The sequence below is a fragment of the Carcharodon carcharias genome, chromosome 9 (assembly GCF_017639515.1).
Source record: "Carcharodon carcharias isolate sCarCar2 chromosome 9, sCarCar2.pri, whole genome shotgun sequence".
Lineage (NCBI taxonomy): Eukaryota > Metazoa > Chordata > Chondrichthyes > Lamniformes > Lamnidae > Carcharodon > Carcharodon carcharias.
The window spans coordinates 44,774,132-44,794,614 of NC_054475.1; the positions used below are offsets into that span (position 1 = coordinate 44,774,132).

General features: G+C 41.3%; 1 protein-coding gene across 2 annotated transcripts in view; it reads right to left on the minus strand.

The window, feature by feature from the left end:
* Positions 1-1,389: 1,389 nt before the first annotated feature.
* Positions 1,390-20,483, minus strand: part of LOC121282201 (differentially expressed in FDCP 6 homolog) — a 282,331-nt gene continuing 263,237 nt past the window's right edge. Inside the window, exons 10-13 of one of the 2 annotated variants that reach the window (XM_041195783.1) lie at positions 13,044-13,242; positions 8,199-8,289; positions 7,194-7,202; positions 1,390-3,811 (exon numbers count right to left, since the gene is read on the minus strand). In XM_041195783.1, the coding sequence (XP_041051717.1) occupies positions 3,513-3,811; positions 7,194-7,202; positions 8,199-8,289; positions 13,044-13,242 (598 nt within the window). In that variant the 3' untranslated portion in view covers positions 1,390-3,512. The remainder of the gene's footprint in view (positions 3,812-7,193; positions 7,203-8,198; positions 8,290-13,043; positions 13,243-20,483) is intronic. The other variant, XM_041195784.1, reaches the window with a different exon arrangement.

Genomic DNA, 20,483 nt, shown 5'->3' on the forward strand with positions numbered 1-20,483 from the left:
ACTGGGTGGGCCTTAATTGGCCCGCCCACGTAAAATGGCGGCATGGACCAGATCAGGGGCGCAGATCGGGTTCGCGCCTGCTCCAGCCCAACCCTCCCAGACAGGTTGAAAATTCTCCCCAGGTGTAGTCTCACCAAAGCCCTGTACAACTGTAACAAGAGTTTCTTATTGGTGTACTCCAATCTCCTTGCAATCAAGGCCAACATGCCATTTGCCTTCCGAATTCCTTGCTTTTCTTGCATGCTAACTTTGTGTTCCTTATCTCTGAACTTTCGAGTTTCACTGATTTAAAAAAAATGTCTGCTTTCAAGTCTGAATTGGATCACTTAACTGGCTGCAAAGGGCAGGCAGATAGCCGGCCAATACACTTCATGGGTAAACCTACATCAAAAAACAGAAGTACAACCACCTATAAAGGAGGTTCAGTTTTAAAATTGGTCAGGAATGGTTCCCAACTCTAGAACTTACATCTAAAATATAAATTTAAATTATTTGCCACGTTCTCACGTGCTTTAATCAAGTGAATATTTTGAAATTAAATGAGATTAGTCATACAGTCACTTACGTCACAGAAGGAGGCCATTTGGCCCACCGAGCCGAAATTGACTCTCTGCGGAACAATCAAGTCATTCCCAATCTCCCATTCAATCCCCACAGCCCTGCAAGTTTATTTGCTTCAAGTGCCCATTGAATTTACTTTTGAAAATATTGATTGTTTCCACTTTTACCACCCTCGTGAGCAGTGAATTCCAGGTCATTAGCACTCGCTGCATAAAAATGTTCTTCTTCACTTTCCCCCAGCACCTCGTGTCCCAAAACCTTAAAACTGTGTCTCGTAACCCTTGTACCACCAGCTAATGGGAACAGTTTTTCCTCATCTCTATCTAAGCCTGTCATAATCCTGCATACTTTTATCAAATCACCCCTTCAAATCCTTTGCTCCAAGGAGAACAACTCCAGCTTTTCCAACCTAACCTTACAGCTAACATCCCCCCAGCCAGGGAACCATTCTGATAAATTTCCTCTGCACCTGCTCAATGACCTTCACATCTTACCTAAAATATGGTGACCAGACCTGAACTTAATACTCTAGTTGTGGCCCAACCAGAGCTTTATAAAAGTTGAGCATAACTTCCCTGCTTTCGTACTTATAATCTTTATTTACGAAGCCCATGATCCCATACGCTTTCTTGACCACTATCTGCCACCTTCAAAGATAGATTTACATGCACACTCAGGTCCCTTGCAGATGACTTATTTAAAAATGAACAGAAAATTGTTTGATGTTTTGGAATTTTAGGAGAAGCTATTAGAAGTGACAAGGCAATAACTAGCTGGCCCCACTGTTCAGTGACTGTGTGCAGAAACATAGACACTGAGTCACACATCTTAAGAAAACTACTTTATTACAGTAGAAATGTAACAATACTGTACAGACATTATCTGAATGACTATCATTTAGACTTTAGATGATTTAAGAATAATGTTTAAAATATAATTTAGCTACAGCTGTAACTAATACACAATCCTGACCCTTAATCAGTTTAATTAGAATTTGATACAGGGAGACAGTATCCGAACTAAGTCTGATTGAGGATTAAGTGACAATTTTTAATGATAGAATCATATTGGTTATGTGTACTTTGTAAGGCAGTCTGTACCTGCCAAAAAACAAACTATACAAGAACACATCATTTATGCTAACAAATCCCAGTTGTATCAAATTGTAACCTTTCAAAATAAATACTTCTGGAGTTAGCCAGTACCTGCCCTTCACTTTTAAAAGACTTCAGCATTTGAACAAAATATTTATTAAAAACAACTGCATATATATTTTACAAACTTTAAGCATGAAAATAAAAACAATGTTGAGATGGTTTGAAATACTTCTGATTGTAGCCCAAAATAAAGGGCATGTTCATTTAAAAGCAAATATCAGAAGTGAAGCTTGCCTTTATTTATGAATTGCAGAAGCGCCTTTTGACTCTGCACCTCACACTTGAACGTTCTGTACAAAATTAGAGTCAAACCAAAATTTGTACAATGCCATTGAAGAAACATTTCATATGTATATGCTTCACATTCACATTTAATAGAGATGCAAGTCCGTTGAACAGTTTCTAATGGATTTGAACTGCTTGACTTAAGAACAACTTGCCTGTACTATTCTGGCTTTGGCTGACACACACTGGCAAGTTTAGGTACATGCAGCTTTAGACTTAAATGAAAATCAGCTAGTGAGTTTAAAGGAGTGGGTAAGGGTTTGTTGCTAATGAAAATGAATGGAAAATAAGAGCATTAATGGGTAATGTCTCCATATTATAAAACATATGAACAAATTGGAAAATATAGACTTAAGCTTTAAAAGCAGACTTTGGCTGTCAGGTTATATTTAAGCAATTTCCAAACAGCTCATTCATAAGGTTACATAGGAAGTATGGCACAGAAACAACCTGTGTCAGTGGCTATGAGCAATTGGAGCCTCCTCCCATCTTTCCTCATCTAAATCTACCTTTGTAATCATTTAATCCCTTCTCCCTCATGTGCTTGTCTAACTTCCCCTTAAATGCATCTACAGTATTTGCTTCAACCACTTCTTGTGGTAGCAAGCTCCACATTCTCACCACTCTTTGGGTAAAGAAGTTTCTTCTAAATTCCCTTTTGGATTTCCTGGTGACTTTCCTATATTGATGGCCTCTAGTTTTGCTCTCCCCCACAAGAGGAAACGTTCTTTCTGTATCCACTCTGTTAAACCTTTCATCATTTAAAAGACTTCTCAACCCCTCAGCCTTCATTTTTCAAGAGAAAAGAGACCCAGTCTTTCAGTCCTTTCCTGATATTTATAGCCACACATTTCTGGTATCTTCCTTGTAAACCTTCCCTGCACCCTCTCCAGTGCCTCTATATTCTTTATATAATATGGTGACTAGAACTACACACAGTACTCTAAGTGGGGTCTAAACAAAGTTCAATTCCAAGTTTTGCATAACTTCCCTACTTTTTAATTTTATCCCACCAGAAATGAAGCAGATGGTGTGGGTTATTCAGTTGATGGTGAGGAAGCTGATAGTATTCAAAACTGAACAGATAGTGTCCATTTTTAACACAGGTGTTTTTGCCAATTAAAATTTTTTTTAAAATTCAAAATCCCCAAACTGTGCTACAGCATCCAGGTGTAAGAATGTAAAAATATGATAAAGCTCAAATCTTAAATTAAAGTTCTCCTTCACCACTCTTGATCCAAGGATACATTAGGCACTATTCTCTACTGTATGCAAACAAAAGCTGATGGCTTCAGGGAATTTGAGGTCATTTTGCTTTTAGTGACTTCCGTTATCCTTGCGGAAGATGATCAAGATATTGGCTGACTTCATTTTTTGACATCTATCTTTAATGGTTTTCATTGCTGACTCTGAACTTTATTGGACAGCTCTTTGTGGTGTGATGTTTACTGTCCAATGTGAAGTAATGGAATACCAACTATTTTGAATCACCTTCGGGTGACATCTAAACTACCGCATAAGTTCCTCTGTTGGAGTATCCTCTGGATCTTCTGTAGATGATCTTTGTACCGGTTTTCTTATTTCCACTGAATTTCTTTTCAATTGTCCATTTAAAGCCATGGTCTCCATTTCCACAACTGAGCTTGTGTTTGAAGGACAGTTTGATAGTGATCGATGGAGATTCTCTTTGCCATGCTCATCAGCGTTATCTTTCTCTTCAGTCTTTCCCGATAATTTTACCCATTCATCCTTCTGCCCTCCTATTGTTCCTCGAAAGCCAGTCCCAACAGTAGTTGTAGGCCGTTTATCTGCAACAACATGAGCAAGCATGTTGAAAATGACTACAAGCATAGAAGTGCGTAGAATGGTAAAAGACCATTTGTCTATGCAGTCTTTTTTTCCCATCACCAGGCCATTCACAGGTTGCACTAACATGGACTACCTATAGCTTGTACAGCTTTCAGAATAAGCAGACATATCAGGAAAGGACCATGCAGGTCAGGAATGCAGAAACTGAATTGTGGCAGCAGAGTTACTGCTGAGGTGCAGCCAGATGACTCAGCCCACCCAATGTCAGAGAATAAAACAGCAGCCAGCAGCATTAAACTCCACAATGGCAACAGATTCTGCTTATTGCTGGTACTCCAGTGGGGGTGGATCAGGACACTAACCCCTGACCTATTTAGGTCTTTCAACGAGGGCAGGACCAAAGGGGCATTTCCTGCCTACTCCCACACAAACAGCTGGCTGCTCAGTAACAGTTTTACAAAATTTTAATCCCAATTTATATTTTTAAGGTCCCATTTCTCAATGATTAAACATTTCAGCTATTTCAACAATTACTAGCCTTAAGCATCCCCTCACTTTAAAGCATACTGAAATATTCAGATATTCAATACTAATAGATTGTGATGAACAGAGGTTCTGTTGCAACTGAAGTTAAAAGAAAATCTATAGATTTTTTAGGTCCATTTGAGAGAGCTGGCAGGTCACTTTATATTTGGCTACTTTTAATTTGTTTCCTACCTCTTATAAAATGTGTACATCACCTTCTGATATGCAAAATGTCTCTTTAAAGAATACAATTTGATTTGGGAGCATGTAGAAAACAATTTAACACAGGCTGCTCACTCTTGAGATAGTAATGTAAAGAACTGGATAATGTGCTTAAATGGGCTGGGACTTCTAGAGTCCAGGAAATCATGCATCCATTTGTTATATATGGGTTCATTTTGGGTGAGCAATTCAGCTTGTGCCCAAAACAATTGTTGAGTGCATGACGGCTTCTCGTGAAGGTCCATGTCAGTTTGAAGCAGGAGCCAAATTTGACATCAGGCCTCATTTAAATGTCACTGGTGAGCTGCAAGCACATTATGGGCACCACTGTGACTCATCGACTCACAGTGGTTCATCGGCTAGCTCGCATGTGGGGAAAGTGAGGAGGTCAGGTTTGAGGGAGTGTGGGTGCCCGGAAAGAGTGCCGGGGAAGGAGAATGAAAAATGTCTTGGGCCTTTCTTCTTAGCAGTCTCCGGAGGCCCCTATAAGAAATAGCTCAGGGGAAGTAAAGTGATGCATACGCAATATAAACACCACCCATTTGTACCTGAATTTTGCATTAACGCTCCTAAAAATGGACACCAAATGCAAAACCCAAGGAACCTGGCATCTATTCCATGTGAATGTCACCCACAGTGCTGTTAGGGAAGGCGTTCCAGGATTTTGAACCAGTGACAGCAAAGGAACAGCAACATATTTCCAAGTCAGGATGGTGAGTGGCTTGGAGGGGAACTTCCAGATGGTGGTGTTCCCATGTGTCTGCTGCCCTTGTCCTTCTAGATGATAGGGGTTGTGGGTTTATAAGGAGCTTAAGGAGCCTTTGTTAGTTTCTGCAGTGCACCTTGTAGATGATATGCATTACTGTCACTGTCGTTGGTGGTGGGGCTGGTGAATGCTCAAGTTGATGAATGAGATGCCGATCAAGTGGGCTGCTTGGTCCTGGATGGGGTCAAGTTTTTAAGTGTTGTTGGAGCTGCACTCATCCAGGCAAGTGAAGAATATGCCATCACACTCCTGACTTGTGCCTTGTAGATGGTGGACAGGCTTTGGGAAGTCAGGTGGTGAGTTACTCGCCACAGGATTCCGAGCCTCTGACTTGCTCTTGTAGCCACAATATTTATATGACTAGTCTAGTTCAGTTTCTGGTCAATGGTAACCCCACGGATGTTGGGGTGATAGTAATGCTATTGAATGTCAAGGGGCGATGGATAGATTCTCTATTGTTCGAGATGGTCATTGCCTGGCACTTGTGTGCCACGAATGTTACTTGTGACTTGTCAGCCCAAGCCTGGATATCATCCAGGTCTTGCTGCATTTGGACATGGACCGCTTCAGTATCTGAAGAGTCGCGAATGGTGCTGAACATTGTGCACTCATCAGCAAACTTATGATGGAAGGAAGGTCATTGATGAAGCAGCTGAAGATGGTTGGGCTGAGGACACTACCCTGAGGAACTCCTGCAGTGATGTCCTAGAGTTGAAATGATTGACCTCCAACAACCACAACCATCTTCCTTTGTGCTAGGTATGACTCCAACCAGTGGAGAGTTTCCGCTCACATTCCTATTGACTCCAGTTTTGCTAGGGGTCCCTGATGCCACACTTGGTCAAATGCAGCCTTGATGCAACCTCATCATTGGACTTCAGCTCTTTTGTCCATGTTTGAACCAAAGTGTGGATGCTAGTTCAGATTTATTCAGATACATTATTGATGTGTTGTGACCTTAATTATTGTGGTGGGAGAGTGAGTTAGTAGTGCTCCAAAAGAGTATCACGCAAAGTGCTGTTGACAGAGAAAGAAAGCCATTAAGCTACATAAGCCACACGTACACTATTTAGTCAATAGCATTGGCAGCTGCTTTAGAACAGGTCATGGGCAACTAAAGATGTAAAAAAACAAAATTACAAATGGGATTATGGTTCAGACTCTCACTGTCAATGATTTCGAAGATGTCCATGTGAGTGGATTATGGTCCTCATATTTACTTGGGCAATATTTTGGAGCAAGGGTCTATGGGCAGGGCGAGGGGGGAAGGAGTTATGGATGGGAGGTCTGGAAGTACAGATTTCCCTGATCACCTGCAGTTTTAACTACATGATGTGTTTGCAATTTTTCTTTCAGGTTTCCTAACTGACAGCTGGCCAGAGGAGAGAAATCACAGGCTGGTGAGGGTGGGCGATGGGAGCATCATGGAGGGGGTGAGGCGCACTGTTGGTGATCTTGGGGATTCTGGCAAGCTGACTGATGATGGGGTGGGGGAGGGAGGAGATCCCAAAACTGACAGTTAGATCATAGAGGGTGGCTGAAGCTGACAGATTGTGCAGTGTGGGATGGTGAGGGGTGGGGAGAAGATACAGGGGAGTGGAGGAGGGGGCAACTGTGGAGGTGGGAGCATGATTTGAAGGATTAGCTGGTTTGACATTATCCAACACAGCTGCTGAGACCTGGATCAATCAACGAGCATTTCAAAGTTATATCCCAATTCCTACACCACAAATCCTAGTAGGCTAGAGCTAATTGTCATCTTCAGTTTAAAGGAGCGAGGAATAGCTTAACTTTGGTTACAAGAGATTTTAAAAATACATATGCTCATACACACACGTGTGAAATATTAATCAATAAGATCGACGTACCTAGTTCAGCTAAGGTCGAAGGGGAGCAAGGGGAAATATGAGATATAAACAAACATTTAAAATCATATGTAACGTTTGCAGAAAAGCCTTTTTGTAAAGGAAGTTGATTAACGGTATTTTTTATTATTGAAGGCTGTCCTTGTTACTTTGCACTTGCAATGCGACATGCAAACTAATTATTTGACATAGGTGTTACTGTTTAGAACATAATGCAGCTATTGTTAAAGCAACATAAAGCAGGTTTTCATCACTGAATTTTGAATTCCATTGTCTACTGCTGAAAGACTCAAACTGTTACTACTCTGCATGCAGTTATTTCTCCTCTGTAGGAAAACAGAAAAACAAATACTCAAACCAACATCTGAAGGATCTTATCCACTCCAAGAGAAGTGGCTTCATTTTGGGACAACTATTGCTTCAGCCTTTATAAAGATTCAAAATTAATATAAAATATTTGTTAACTTTTGCCAAGGCTGAATGGGAGGAGGAGTGGAAGGGAAAGAAGTGCCAGTCAAAAATAAAATGATAGGAAACCCAAGATGGAGCTATGAAACAGTCTGTGGGCAAGTGATGAAGCATTGCAATAACCATCCTCCAGCTGATTGTTGCTACAGCAATATAAACACATTGGGATACATCTGTCCACAATAAGGAAAACAGCCTGGAATTTTGGCAAGCTTTCGCCGGATCATCCACTTTGGCAGATGATTGACAGGAACCCCAAACAAATAGCTAAATGCCTACATTAAAGTTAAGGACTGGGAGACTGCCTGCTGAAACTTCACTCTGCCTTGATAATGGTTTGCACACAGGACTCTAGGTTTAAGTTAAAAATCTGATTACAGTTTTTAGATTCAGGTTTTTGTTGTAGCATAAAGATAGTTAAAGTGATGTAAAGCTTCTGGGTTTGCAATTTGAGGTAAACTTTAAAGAAATGTGGCAATTTGAAAAAATATAAAAGTATTTATTTTCAAGAATATAGTTAACTTCAATGTTGCTGGTTACCTCCTGGTCCAATCGGATGCATTAGCCTGTTCATCTGGACATTCCAGTGCTTAACGTGTGAACTTGCTTGTCGTAATTTCCTTTGTGCAGCCTGCAAAAGGAGAGGAGAAAATTGTCACCAAATGAAACCTGCTCCACTAATGAACAAATGGGAACTGATCTATTGTTAATACACGTACAATATTTACCATTTTTATGTTGTTGAGATACATTTATCATTTTATCATTGTGCAATGAGAAAAAAGTAATTTTTGTTTTATTAAAGGAACAAGTGTGCCAATAAACTCTGCTGCTGTGAATTCACAATAAAGTCCAACTTGTTATGGCATTAGATGTGAAGATTATAATATAAAGACTGATTTTAAAATCCCTCATTTAAGTAGATTGAGTCCATCCTGTCTTGACCTGGATACTATATTGTGCAATATAGTGAAACAAAAAGCTACTTATGAAATCAGAGACAACTGACAAACTAGCACCAGATTTCAACAAAACTGTTAATAGCTCTGAAAGAAAGAGAATTAATGCTTTATATTTTATATTTATGAAACATTGTCCCCAAGTACATTCTGCTCCTTAGTACAAATTATTGACTAAATCAAATTTTTTGTGCTAATATGACTGCCCCATATTAATCGGATTATTTAAGAATTGATAAAATAAAATATAATCACTCAACATATATTTTCACATCCTGGACAATAGCAGTTGGAGTGAGTTTTCCCTTTTACCACTGGAAGGAAAATGGGAGGTTTTGGTTTGGCTGCTCATTTTATACACAGCCTGATTTTAGTTTCCATTAGATATGAAAACTGGAAAAGGTTTAAAATAGGTCACCAATCTGCTACTGCCCAGGGATTAAAGTGAAAATTCATCCTATCAACTGGTGATAAGTTCAAGTTATGATCTATACAAAAGCAAAATACCATGGCTACTGGAAATCTGAAATAAAAACAGAAAATATTGAAAACAGTGAACATGTCTGGCAGCATCTGTGTAGAGAGAAAGAGCTAATGTTTCCGGTCAATGACATGATATCATCTCCATCTGGCTTTCAAAAGGGAATTAGATAAGCAACCGAAGAGAAAAATTTGCAGATTTACAGGGAAAGGGCAGGTGAGTAGGACCAGCACAGACAACGGGCCAAATGGCCTTCTTCTGGGCTGTAAACCATTCTATGCTTTTATCATAGGTTATCAACTAATATTCATTATAAGCCCACTGGCTCCCACTTCTACCTCAACCACACTTCCTCACACCCTAGACCCTGTAAGGATTTCATTCTCCCAGCTCCTCCATCTTCATCGTACTTATTCCAGTGATACAAACTTCCACAACAGCACTTCTGAGATGTCTTCTTTTATCCTCAACCGAGGATTCCGCATCCCCAACCCCCACTATGGTTGACAGGGCCCTCAGCTATACCCACCACATATCCCGCACTTCTGCTGTCACCCCTTCCCCTCCCACCAAGAACCACCTTGGGTTCCCCGTGTCCTCACCTGCCACCCCACCAGCCTCCTTGTTCAACAGATCACTTTCTGCCATTTCCACCAATTCCAATGTGATGCTGCCACCAAATACATCTTCCCCTCCGATTCCGAAGGGATTATTCCCTCCATGATACCCTGATTTGTTCCTCAGCCACTCCCGACACCATGTCCCCTTCCTATGGCACCTTTCCATGCAGATGCAGGAGATATAACATCCGCCCTTTTTCCTCCTCTTTCCTCACTGTCAAAGGCACTAAAAACATTCCTTCTAGGGGAGACAGCAATTTACGTATACTTTTGATCTAGTATACTCTATTTGCTGCTCAGAGTATAGTCTCCTCTACACTGGGGAAACCAACCGCAGATCGGGTGACCCCTTTGTGGAACACCTCCATTCAGTCCGCAAGCACGACCCCGAGCTTCCGATGGCCTGTCATTTTAATTCTCCACCTTGCTCTCACACTGATATTCCTGTTCTCTGCCTCCTGCACTCCTGTTCCAGTGAAGCTCAACGTAAGCTTGAGGGACAGCACCTCATCTTTTGATTAGACACTTCACGGCCTTCTGGACTCAACACTGAGTTCAACAATTTCAGACCATAATTTTGGTGCCTATTTTGTTCCCTATTTCCATGTTTCAGTTTCTCTCTCATTCTTGCTTCAGTCAGCAGCACACCTGGCTCTGGGCACAGCTTTTGTCCCTTTGCTTCTTTTCTTGCAGCATCACCATTCCCTTTGACCCTGGAAGGCTAATTCTTCTGCTCCTGACTGTCACCCCGTCACAGGCCTTCCTTTTGTCCTTGAACTCACCCCTCGCTCAAAGCCCATTACTTTGGCAACTTTTCCCAGTTCTGATGAAAGATCACAGGCCCGAATCAGTCGCTGCCATAACCGGTTGAGTATTTCCAGCATTTTCTGTGTTTATTTTAAGACATGACTTTCTCAGTAGTATTGTTTCCATTTTATGGTTGTGCAATTTGTGTTCATGGTGTCACGGTAACTGATATTTCTAAAGCCTTTGAACCCTGATAGTTATGGTTCCACCTTCAATCTTGGCTGCTTTGTCTCAATTATTTGAAAGCAACTCCAGCAGCCCACAGGAAGCATAAGTTGCCAACTATAACACTTCTATGAATTTCAAAATGATTAGCACAAAGTCGCAATAAACACTTCATGGAGGTGTCAACTTTAATATTGATGTTACTTTGACCTTAAACCTGACACATTATCTTCCATATATCACCACAGATACCACATGCTAAAGGCCACGCTTCCACACATTCAAATTATTCTCCTTTTCTTCCACTCTCCTCCACTAATGAAGTCACAACTAAAACTAGCCCATGTGGTGATAACTATATTTTTAAAAAGCATGATAAACTTTAGCTCCCTGTTAACGGCCATATTGCATTTACAAAAAGAGCCAGTTTTGCTCTTCTCTGTTTTGTAATACTTGCAATATTACAAATGCCTTTTTCTGTATGAAAAAAAGGGCAGTTCACCAAATTTCTTAGATCTCCGAGTTGTGTATCCATAGGCACAGAAAGCTCCACGTTGGTCAATAAAACATGACTTCTATTTTAAATTTCTACAAGGCAGGAAGGAAGGCCAGACAGCAATCTCTAGTCTCTAGTGGCTGGAGGAATGTTGTACTCACCCACAGGCTACACCACATCAAAACCAGAGCATTCACTGCTCATCATAGATAGGAGCTTTGTATCACAGCAGCTTATATAAACGCCAACTGGTCAATTTAACTTCATAGTGAGGGGAAAATTGAGCAGCAGACCCATCTTCATTCACATGAAAATAAAAATGTTTGGAGTACCATTCTATGTATTATGAGTAAGCTAGAGTCTGAAGCAGTGTTGTAAAGAGGCTTCAAGATAACCGAAAATTTGCTGAACTTATACCATGGGCAGAATTTTGCCCTCGGATGGGCGGGTGGGCCCCACCAGCTCAGCGGCGGGCATACAGCCAACCCCCACCACCGAAATGGGGCCCGCTGCCATTTTGAGTGGGCGGGCCTTATGGCCTTCCCGACAGGAAGCGCTATGCACTTTCTGTGCGGGGGGTGGAGGGATTCGCCATCTGTCAAAGTGTGCTGTTTCACGCATGTGCACGAAAGAGCGCACTGCTCCCTGAAGCAAAGGGAGTTTACTGACAGATAAGAAAAGTCAAAAAATAGAGAAGTATTAAAATTATTAACATGTCCCCCTCATGTGACAATGTCCCGCCAGTAGATGAGGTTTCATGAATAATCAGGAGCCCGCTGGGGCTCCTGGCCTGCCCACCAGCCTTAAGCTTGGACGGGCAGGTCTTTAATTATCTTAATTAGCCTGTCAATGGCCTCAATTGGCCATTGACAGGATGGTTCCAAAATGGTGACTAATCTCAGAATATTATACTTCAATAGATTCCCATTGCCTAATTTAATTCAATCAAAGGCAGCATAATCTTTAGACATGGACTCTGATTTTACAATTTGGATACTAATGACATTTTTTTGACAATTCTATATGTAGCCAAACAAAAAGGAATATATAACCTTTCTACTGAACTTTGTCTTCTTCATGAATTCTATAACTAACGCAATGCAGATTATTGATTACTTATGGCTCACATTTGGACTTTTCCAAGTCAAATGCATCATTATTATAGTTTCAATTTTAACTCAAGTTATACACATGGTATATAAAATTATGAGGGGCATAGATAGAATAGACAGGAAAGAACTTTTCCTCTTGGGTAGAGGGATCAATGACCAGGGGGCATAGATTTAAGGTAAGGGGGCAGGAGGTTTAGAGGGGATGTGAGGAAGAATTTTTCACCCAGAGGGTGGTGGGAATCTGGAACTCCCTGCCTGAAAGGGTGGCAGAGGCAGAAACCCTCATAACATTTAAGAAGTATTTGGATGTGCACTTGGGATGCCATGGCACATAAGGCTATGGGCCTAGTGCTGGAAAGTGGGATTAGAATAGTTAGGTACTTTTTTGACCAGCGCAGACTCAATGGGCTAAAGGGCCTTTTTCTGCTCTGTAGATCTCTATGAGTCTAAAACTCAATTTGAAATAAATGGGTTAATCCCTCTATTAAAATTGCAGAGATAGGAACTTGATTTGAACACATTAAACATTGATGTGATAAACATCACCTAAATTAATTTCTACCCTCTGTATTTTTATGAACGTCATCTAATGTTCAGCAAATACTGCTTCCATTTGTGATGTTACATCGCAACATGTTGTGATTTAGGGAAAAGACTAGTCCCTAGCAGATTAACTTCTTCCTGATCTTATGTAAGTAAGGCTGTTGTTTTAGTGCTGATATAGTTTGATATAGTAAACACTTACCACCACATCCTGGTCTGCTCGCTGTCTGTTGACCCGGACTTCCTCCAGCTGTTTCTGGGCCTCTTCTAGAATCTTAGACTTGTTGTCCATCTCTTGCCTTAACTCCTGTTTTTCTCTCTGGGTTTTTCTAATTAGCTCCTCCTGCTCTTCCTTAAGCTGCATCAGCGCTTTCATTTTGTCTTCCTCCTCAGACAGCAATCTAATAACAGAACAGATGGATCATGCATCATATAGTTGTTTTCACTTTGGAAATACATTTTCACGTTGCTTGATTTACGCTAAACACCTGTCAAATTTTTTAATGCGACCTTTTTCAGTTATTTGGCTGTTTCAATTAAGAAATTGACTTCAAACATAACTTTGTAGCCGCTACAACATGCTGAAACATGACAGGGTTTCCGTGCATGACGGGATTTGAGTCAGGGCTCAAAAAAATGTTTTTACAGCATTTTTGTCTCGGTCTTATTGGGACAGAATTTGGATATTTGTCCTGTACTGTAGAAGTACTTGACTACTTTTGCCTCATGCTGAGCTTCAAGAAAATGCTGAAAGGCTCCAGTGGGCGGAGTCAGAAATCGCAGGAGAACAATAGGCACACAATTTACAAGACTCTGTATACAGTAGTGTGTTTTAGCCCGGGAGTCTGCAACATTCCAACTCTTCAATGTATTTACATTTCCTAATTCTAAGAGGCTGATTTGTTACTACTGACTTAGTCAAGGGCGTATCAAACTGTTGGTTGATGACTTCACAATCACACATTAGTTCTGTTTATAAATGTATGCGCTGGTCACATATTGACAGTGTTAAAAGTATATTCACCCACATGGTTTGATTTTGTTTAAAAGAATTGTAATTGTAAAAACAATTAGATCCTAAAACAGCTGCACTGAAAATTGGTTCCATATTCAGAATATGGACCCAACGACATCCAACTAGTTTGTCTCAGTGGAGCTCTTAGCTGTGTTCCATGGACCCCACAGACTCCAGTAACAGTACAAAGCACCACATTCAAGGCATGATTTAAAGGAAGAGTCATACGGATTCAAAACGTTAACTCTGCCTTTCTTTCCACAGATGCTGTCAGACCTGCTGGGTCTTTCCAGCATTTTTATTTTTGTTTCAAGGCATGATTTAGTTTAGGGATGAAACTTTCAAAGATTTAGCAAATGCTTTTAAAAAGAGCTCTATAGTATCCTACGTCAATTTTACTGTACTTTTTAAAAATCTTACTGGAAACCGTTTGCAGCAATTTATATTAATAAGCTTCCATTTTAACATATATTTGAGAACTAAGTGTCTGAACTGTCCTGACAATAAGTTCTTACATTTCATGCTCCTTTCCTAAGCTAGTAGCTTCTTTCACATTTTAATTGAAACCATATCTGAAGTCAGTGCTACTCAAACCAGGGTCTGGGAAATAATGTGGAAGTGCTTTCTGAATGGGGCCGCCCCACTGATGGGCGTTGTGGCAATACTTGGATCTCACCTTGCCACCATCTAGCCACCCAGGACTGCTGCTGCTCAAGACGCTGAGCTTTTTTGTTAAAAGCCTCGCATGGAATGATGTGGCAAATGTTAATGGAATCTGCAGCCTCTTGCATTGGCTCACTGTCACTCGAGGAGATGCACAAAGCTGTCCAACTAGTCTCAGACCATCCTTCAGCCAGTTTGGTTTATGTGGTAATCTGATGTGTAATATACCTTTAAGAAGAATGTTATAATGGAAGATCACATGAGCTAAGTATCCAAAAGCAGAGTTGCACAGGCTGCCTTAGCAGTCAGTAGGAGTCATCTAGAGTTAGAGTCTGTGATGTAGAGACAGAGTTTGAGTTGTAAGCACACAAATGTAACTGCTGAGTTCCTTTGTAAATAAATAGAATGTGTTCTACATAAGAACTATCTGCTGATCTACCCTGTCTACAGTACCAACTTGGCAATCCTGAAACAAGCATGCAATCCGGATCCATTAGCCCAACCAAACTAGTGACCAGGATCCAACAAACTGGTGACGAGGAAAAAGAAAGAAAAAGCAAGGAAGGAGGAGAAAAAGCGAGGAAGGAAATCAAGTGAACTGAAATCAGGCCATACCTCGCACAGTAATTGTAAATAGAATTTCTATCCTAATTGTCAAAGCAGTCCCCTCAAAGCATGCCACAGTTTGGAAGAGTTAATTCTTTCCATCCAACTGTGGATGACTGGACTCATTATGTTGAGCGCCTCGCATCCTTTTTCCAAGCTAAACAATATTGTGGGAGGGGAGCAGAGGCGAGTGATCCTCTTATCCACATGTGGAGTATGACCTATGGATTGATTCTAAGTTTGACAGCACTGAATGCCACGGATTCAAAAAGTTTTGATGATTTAGTGAACCTTGTGAAGAGTCATTACCAGCCCAAGCCCTCGGTAACGATGCAAAGGTTCAAATGTAACTCAAGAAATAGAGCCCCAAAGGAGACAGTTGCTTGTTACGTGGTAAGTCTGAAACAGTTAACCGAATTTTGCGAGTTTGGTACATCTATAAATGATATGCTTAAAGATTGTTTGGTGTGTGGTATAAATGAAGGTAAGATTCAGAAGAAATTGCTGTCTAAAACAAATTGGGATTTTTAGAAGGCGCTAGAAGTAACACTGGCCATAGAAAGCGCAGTGAGGAAGTCAAAAGCCATACAGGGAGTGCAAAATGGCACCATCCTCCATTTTGGGCAGGGAGCCCCAGCCAAAAAGGGCACGAAAATGCACAGCTCTGATGAGAAGTGGGAAGCAACCACCGCTTGCAGACAAATAAAAAGAAATGACTTAGCAGTGAAAACATGGAATAATGGTAACAGAGGTGGAAGCAGACAACCTTGTAATGAATGGATGTTTAAAATAATCAAATGTTTTTATTGTCATCAAAAAGGGCATCTCGTGAGACATAGCAAGGATAGAATCAGGCAGATCTCCAATCAAAAGAAAAAACCCCATGTGATCCATAACATAGAAGAGCCTGAAATAACAGATTCAGATATTTATTCCACGAAGAATAGAACCAATCTATGTAACAGTGAGGGTGAATGATGACCCATCAGAATGGAGGTGGACACAGGAGCTTCCATAATGGTAATAGGTGAGCATACCTTCAGATAGCTGAATTATGGGGAATGTAAATTAAATTTGGAAGAAACAGATACCAAATTGAAAACTTACACAGGAGAAGGCATCAAAATCAAAGACATAAGCAGGGTTACTGTACAATACAGAAGTCAATCAGTAAAATTACTTTTGATGGTGGTAGCAGATGAGGGGCCAAGCCTCCTTGGATGAAATTGGCTGAAAGAAATTAAATTGGATTAGGCTGAGATCTTCCAGCTGAGGGCCAGTGGGTTCTCAGCTGGAAGAGTTAGTTTTGACATGTGACACATCTCCCTATTGAGTGGGAGCAGCAACCTCCCATTGAATGGACGATGGCTCAGAGCGGCCTATTGGATGTGTATCAAGAATGCTCAACACAGCGGAAAAGGGATATTCACAGATAGAAAAAGAAGACTCGTCAATCATCTTTGGTGTCAAGAAATTTCACCAGTATGTACATGGTTGTAATTTTACTATCATTTCGGACCTCAAGCCTTTGTTGGATGGTTCAGCGAGGACAAGGCTATACCACCCATAGCCTCAGCAGGAATACAGAGATGAACATTGAACCTGGCAGCGTATGTGTATACTTTCATCCACAGGCCTAGAAATCACATTGCAAACGCTGATGCACTTAGTCATTTGTCTTTGAGAGAAAAAGATGAGGATGTTCCAGTTCCTCAAGAACTTGTTTTATTATTGAACTTCTTAGGTCCATCACCGGTATATGCTAGACAGATAAGACTTTGGGCAAGTCGAGACCCAGTCTTATCCAAAGTATGAGTTGGTCACAAGAACTGGAGTCTGACGAAATGAAACCGTATTTTCATGGAAGATATGAGATATCCAGCCAGGATGGTATCGTATTGTAGGGAGTTCAAATGATTGTTCCCCCAAAAGGATGAAAGCCTTTGTTATCTGAACTACCTAGTGCACATAGCACGCAGCTACCTATGGTGGCCTGAAATGGATGGAGAAATAAAGAGCTTAATGAGAAGTTGTGTGCAGTGTCAGCAAGTGCAAGAGTTACCTCCAACAACTCTGTTACACCCTTGGGTGTAATTGACTGTAATACGTCTGCATATCATTATAAGCCAGCCCGCCAGAATCCTCCCCCCTCCCCCCAACTGGACCATCTGCTCACATCGGTGTGATTTCACGCTGACATGTTTCACAACAGCATATATAAGGCTTGCATTTGGCGGGCTACACTTTGAGGGTAAATCGGAGGTGAGTACACAGTAACGTTACGCAGCACTTTCCCAGGTCGCCTGTTGAACTTCAAGGTTGAGGTGCATTGGGGGGGCAGTGGCAAGGGCTGCCCTGAGTTGAGGTGACTTGGTGAGGAGTTGGAGCGGGCTACCTTGCAGTTGCGGTGACTTGGAGGGCTGGGGGGGGGAGTGGTAGCAAGGGCTGCCCTGTGGTTGAAGGTAATGCAGAATCACGTGTGGGGTGGAGGTGGGAGTGGGTGCGGGAAGCGGCCACGCATTAGGGAAACCTTGTATAAAGTGACCATTCCTCTGCAGCTGAGACAGTTCAGGCACAGCCACATTGATACGATTGGGGTGGGGCCTCTAGCTTCTCTGCCCACTCAAGCAATGCAGAGGCATCAAAGTGCCACCAAATGTTCCAGAGCTTTCACCCCTCAGGCACAGACTGCAAAGTAATGAGAGTTTTAGTGGACTGCAGGACAGTTGGAAGACTGGGCATATGTTGTACAATCTCCTTGCTAAAGCTGGCCTTGGAACAGAGACTGGTGGAGGTGCTCACAGCCACCTGCAATGTCATCAGCCTGGTTTGGACCAGTCTCCCCCATGGTACAAGCTAACAGTGCCAGAGTGTGGGTAGAGGACATCACAGTGAGTTTCTACTGCATTCAAAAGGCACTTGAAGGATGCTTCATTGAACCTGGGGGCTGCAGTCTTATTGCCTTTCAGGGCCATGTCTTCTTTGCAGCCGTTGTGGGCTGGAAGCTCTGAGAGGTGTGCACATGGCTGGAATTTAAGTATGACGGCCGGCATGGTGAAGTGACGAGGCGATGGGCGAATGAGAGCCAGTCTGCCGTGAAAAGAACTTGTTTCCCAGGAATGCATAATTAATGCAGTGCCTTCGGATGATAATGACATTTTACCCACCTGCTACTGCAGTTACTGCAAATCTGGGAAGATTCTGTCTGATGTCAACAAAATATTACGAATCCAGCTAGTTTCACGGCATTTAACAAAAGTTTTCACATTTACAGGGAACGAGTGATTTAAAAATGTTTCAAACTGCAGATTGGCGACTATAAGATAGGGCCCTCTGTCTTCCCACTACATTTTCCCACAATTAATACTACTAAAATCAACAAACATTTAAAAACTGATTCACTGATTTTTTTTGAGAGATATATTTTAAATAGAGAAACCAAGGACAGCAGGGATACCATTAGGATTGAATTTTTCTTTCTAAACGTGAAGTAAATCAGATAAATTAGATGATGGTGAGCTTGAGATTTGTAAGCCTGAAGATAAAGGGAAGGAGAAAAAACTGAGAGAAGTCATGTTAATTCAAAAGACTTTTCCCTTATGTTTATTTCTTTCCGAGCTGAAGTTTATAATTAGCATTTTGGTCATTACAAAGAAATCATAAATTAACCGTGTGTCAATTCCCAGCATAAAGAGCATTGATATTAGAATTGATAAGATGGGATGGATCAGCATCGAAATAACAAGTTAAATTTTGGAAATTCTCCATTTCAGCACTGAAGGGAAGCTAAATAAAATATGAAATAACGGGACAATTCATCTGTGGTCCTCTCCAACTTGCACAGATTTGGTGTCTTGGTTTGCATTCAGACTTTCCCACACCATAAGTTCTTGATGGCAAAGTTATTTTGTGCAGCAAAAGCTAGGAATCCAGGAGGGGACAATCAAATCTAGTCAGCTTGGGCACTTGGATAGCTCTCCCAGAATCTGCCACAACAGTATGAGCAGAAGGCAGCTGAAAGCAAGTCATGCCAGTCCTGACAGCTGGCGAAATGTGATCCTATTTTTGTATTACTGCATCTATCTCTATGACATATTTATTTTTCACAAAATACAGGTATAAATGATCAGAAATGTAAGTTGCAGAGTTTGCTGATACCACTAAATGCTTTAAGAGAATACACCATAAATTAAATACAGGAATCACAGCAATAGTACAGTGTACAAATTATAACAGGTGTTTGTCACGCTTCACCCAACTGACCATCATTTATGAATGAACTTGACAAAGCGCTGACAGCCCATTTCACCAAAGGAGGATATTATAACTGAGCAAGGTTCTGACTTCATCCGAAGTTCATACCTGTGCACGTGCAGCAGGAAACTGGCTAACATTCAGAAGAAGGAATTCCAGCCAATTCCAGCCTAACCCTAGAGATGCTTAGGCTAATGGCAGCCTCAGTTAAGATTAGCTAGTACAACACAGACTGAGGACTGCCTGTGGTTACAATGCCAATTCTCCACGCCCCATATTTACATACATTTCATTCTTCCGAAATTCCAACCACGCTACAGGCTAAATATCCGCCAGCATTCCTGTTTGAGAGCCCTCATTATTTTCACCTTTCCCAAGTCTATATTGCAGGGCAAAAACAGAATTACCTGGAAAAACTCAGCAGGTCTGGCAGCATCGGCGGAGAAGAAAAGAGTTGACGTTTCGAGTCCTCATGACCCTTCAACAGTTCTGTCGAAGGGTCATGAGGACTCGAAACGTCAACTCTTTTCTTCTCCGCCGATGCTGCCAGACCTGCTGAGTTTTTCCAGGTAATTCTGTTTTTGTTTTGGATTTCCAGCATCCGCAGTTTTTTTGTTTTTATCTCTATATTGCAGGGACCTGGGGAAAATACAGGGGGTGGGAGATTAACTGGATTGCTCTTTGAAAGAGCTGATGTAGACTCAATGGGTCAAATAGACTCCTTCTTTGCTGTACTATTCTATGATTCTATCGTGTCATCTTCCTTCGCAGTGTAATTTTCCCAGCGGTTATGGGTCATGGGGGAGCTCTTAACTTCTTTAGCACTGAAATAATAACATTGAAGACTAACAATATTTTCAGAGAAGTAACCTGGATATTCTCTGTCAGGTTAGTTCGTGCCTAAGGTCAATTGCCTCAGCATAGATGAGGATCTATATTGCTCAGCTCCTCATTGCTTCAACCAACTCAGCCACTGGAAAAGCTTCACCCACATTATTTATCCAACTCAGTGAGAATCCTGCAACTCTTTGCTTGAAGCTTTGTTTGACTGAGCTTGTCTGTCACCATGGCTGGATGAAGCAACAACAGTTATTACAAGTGAGT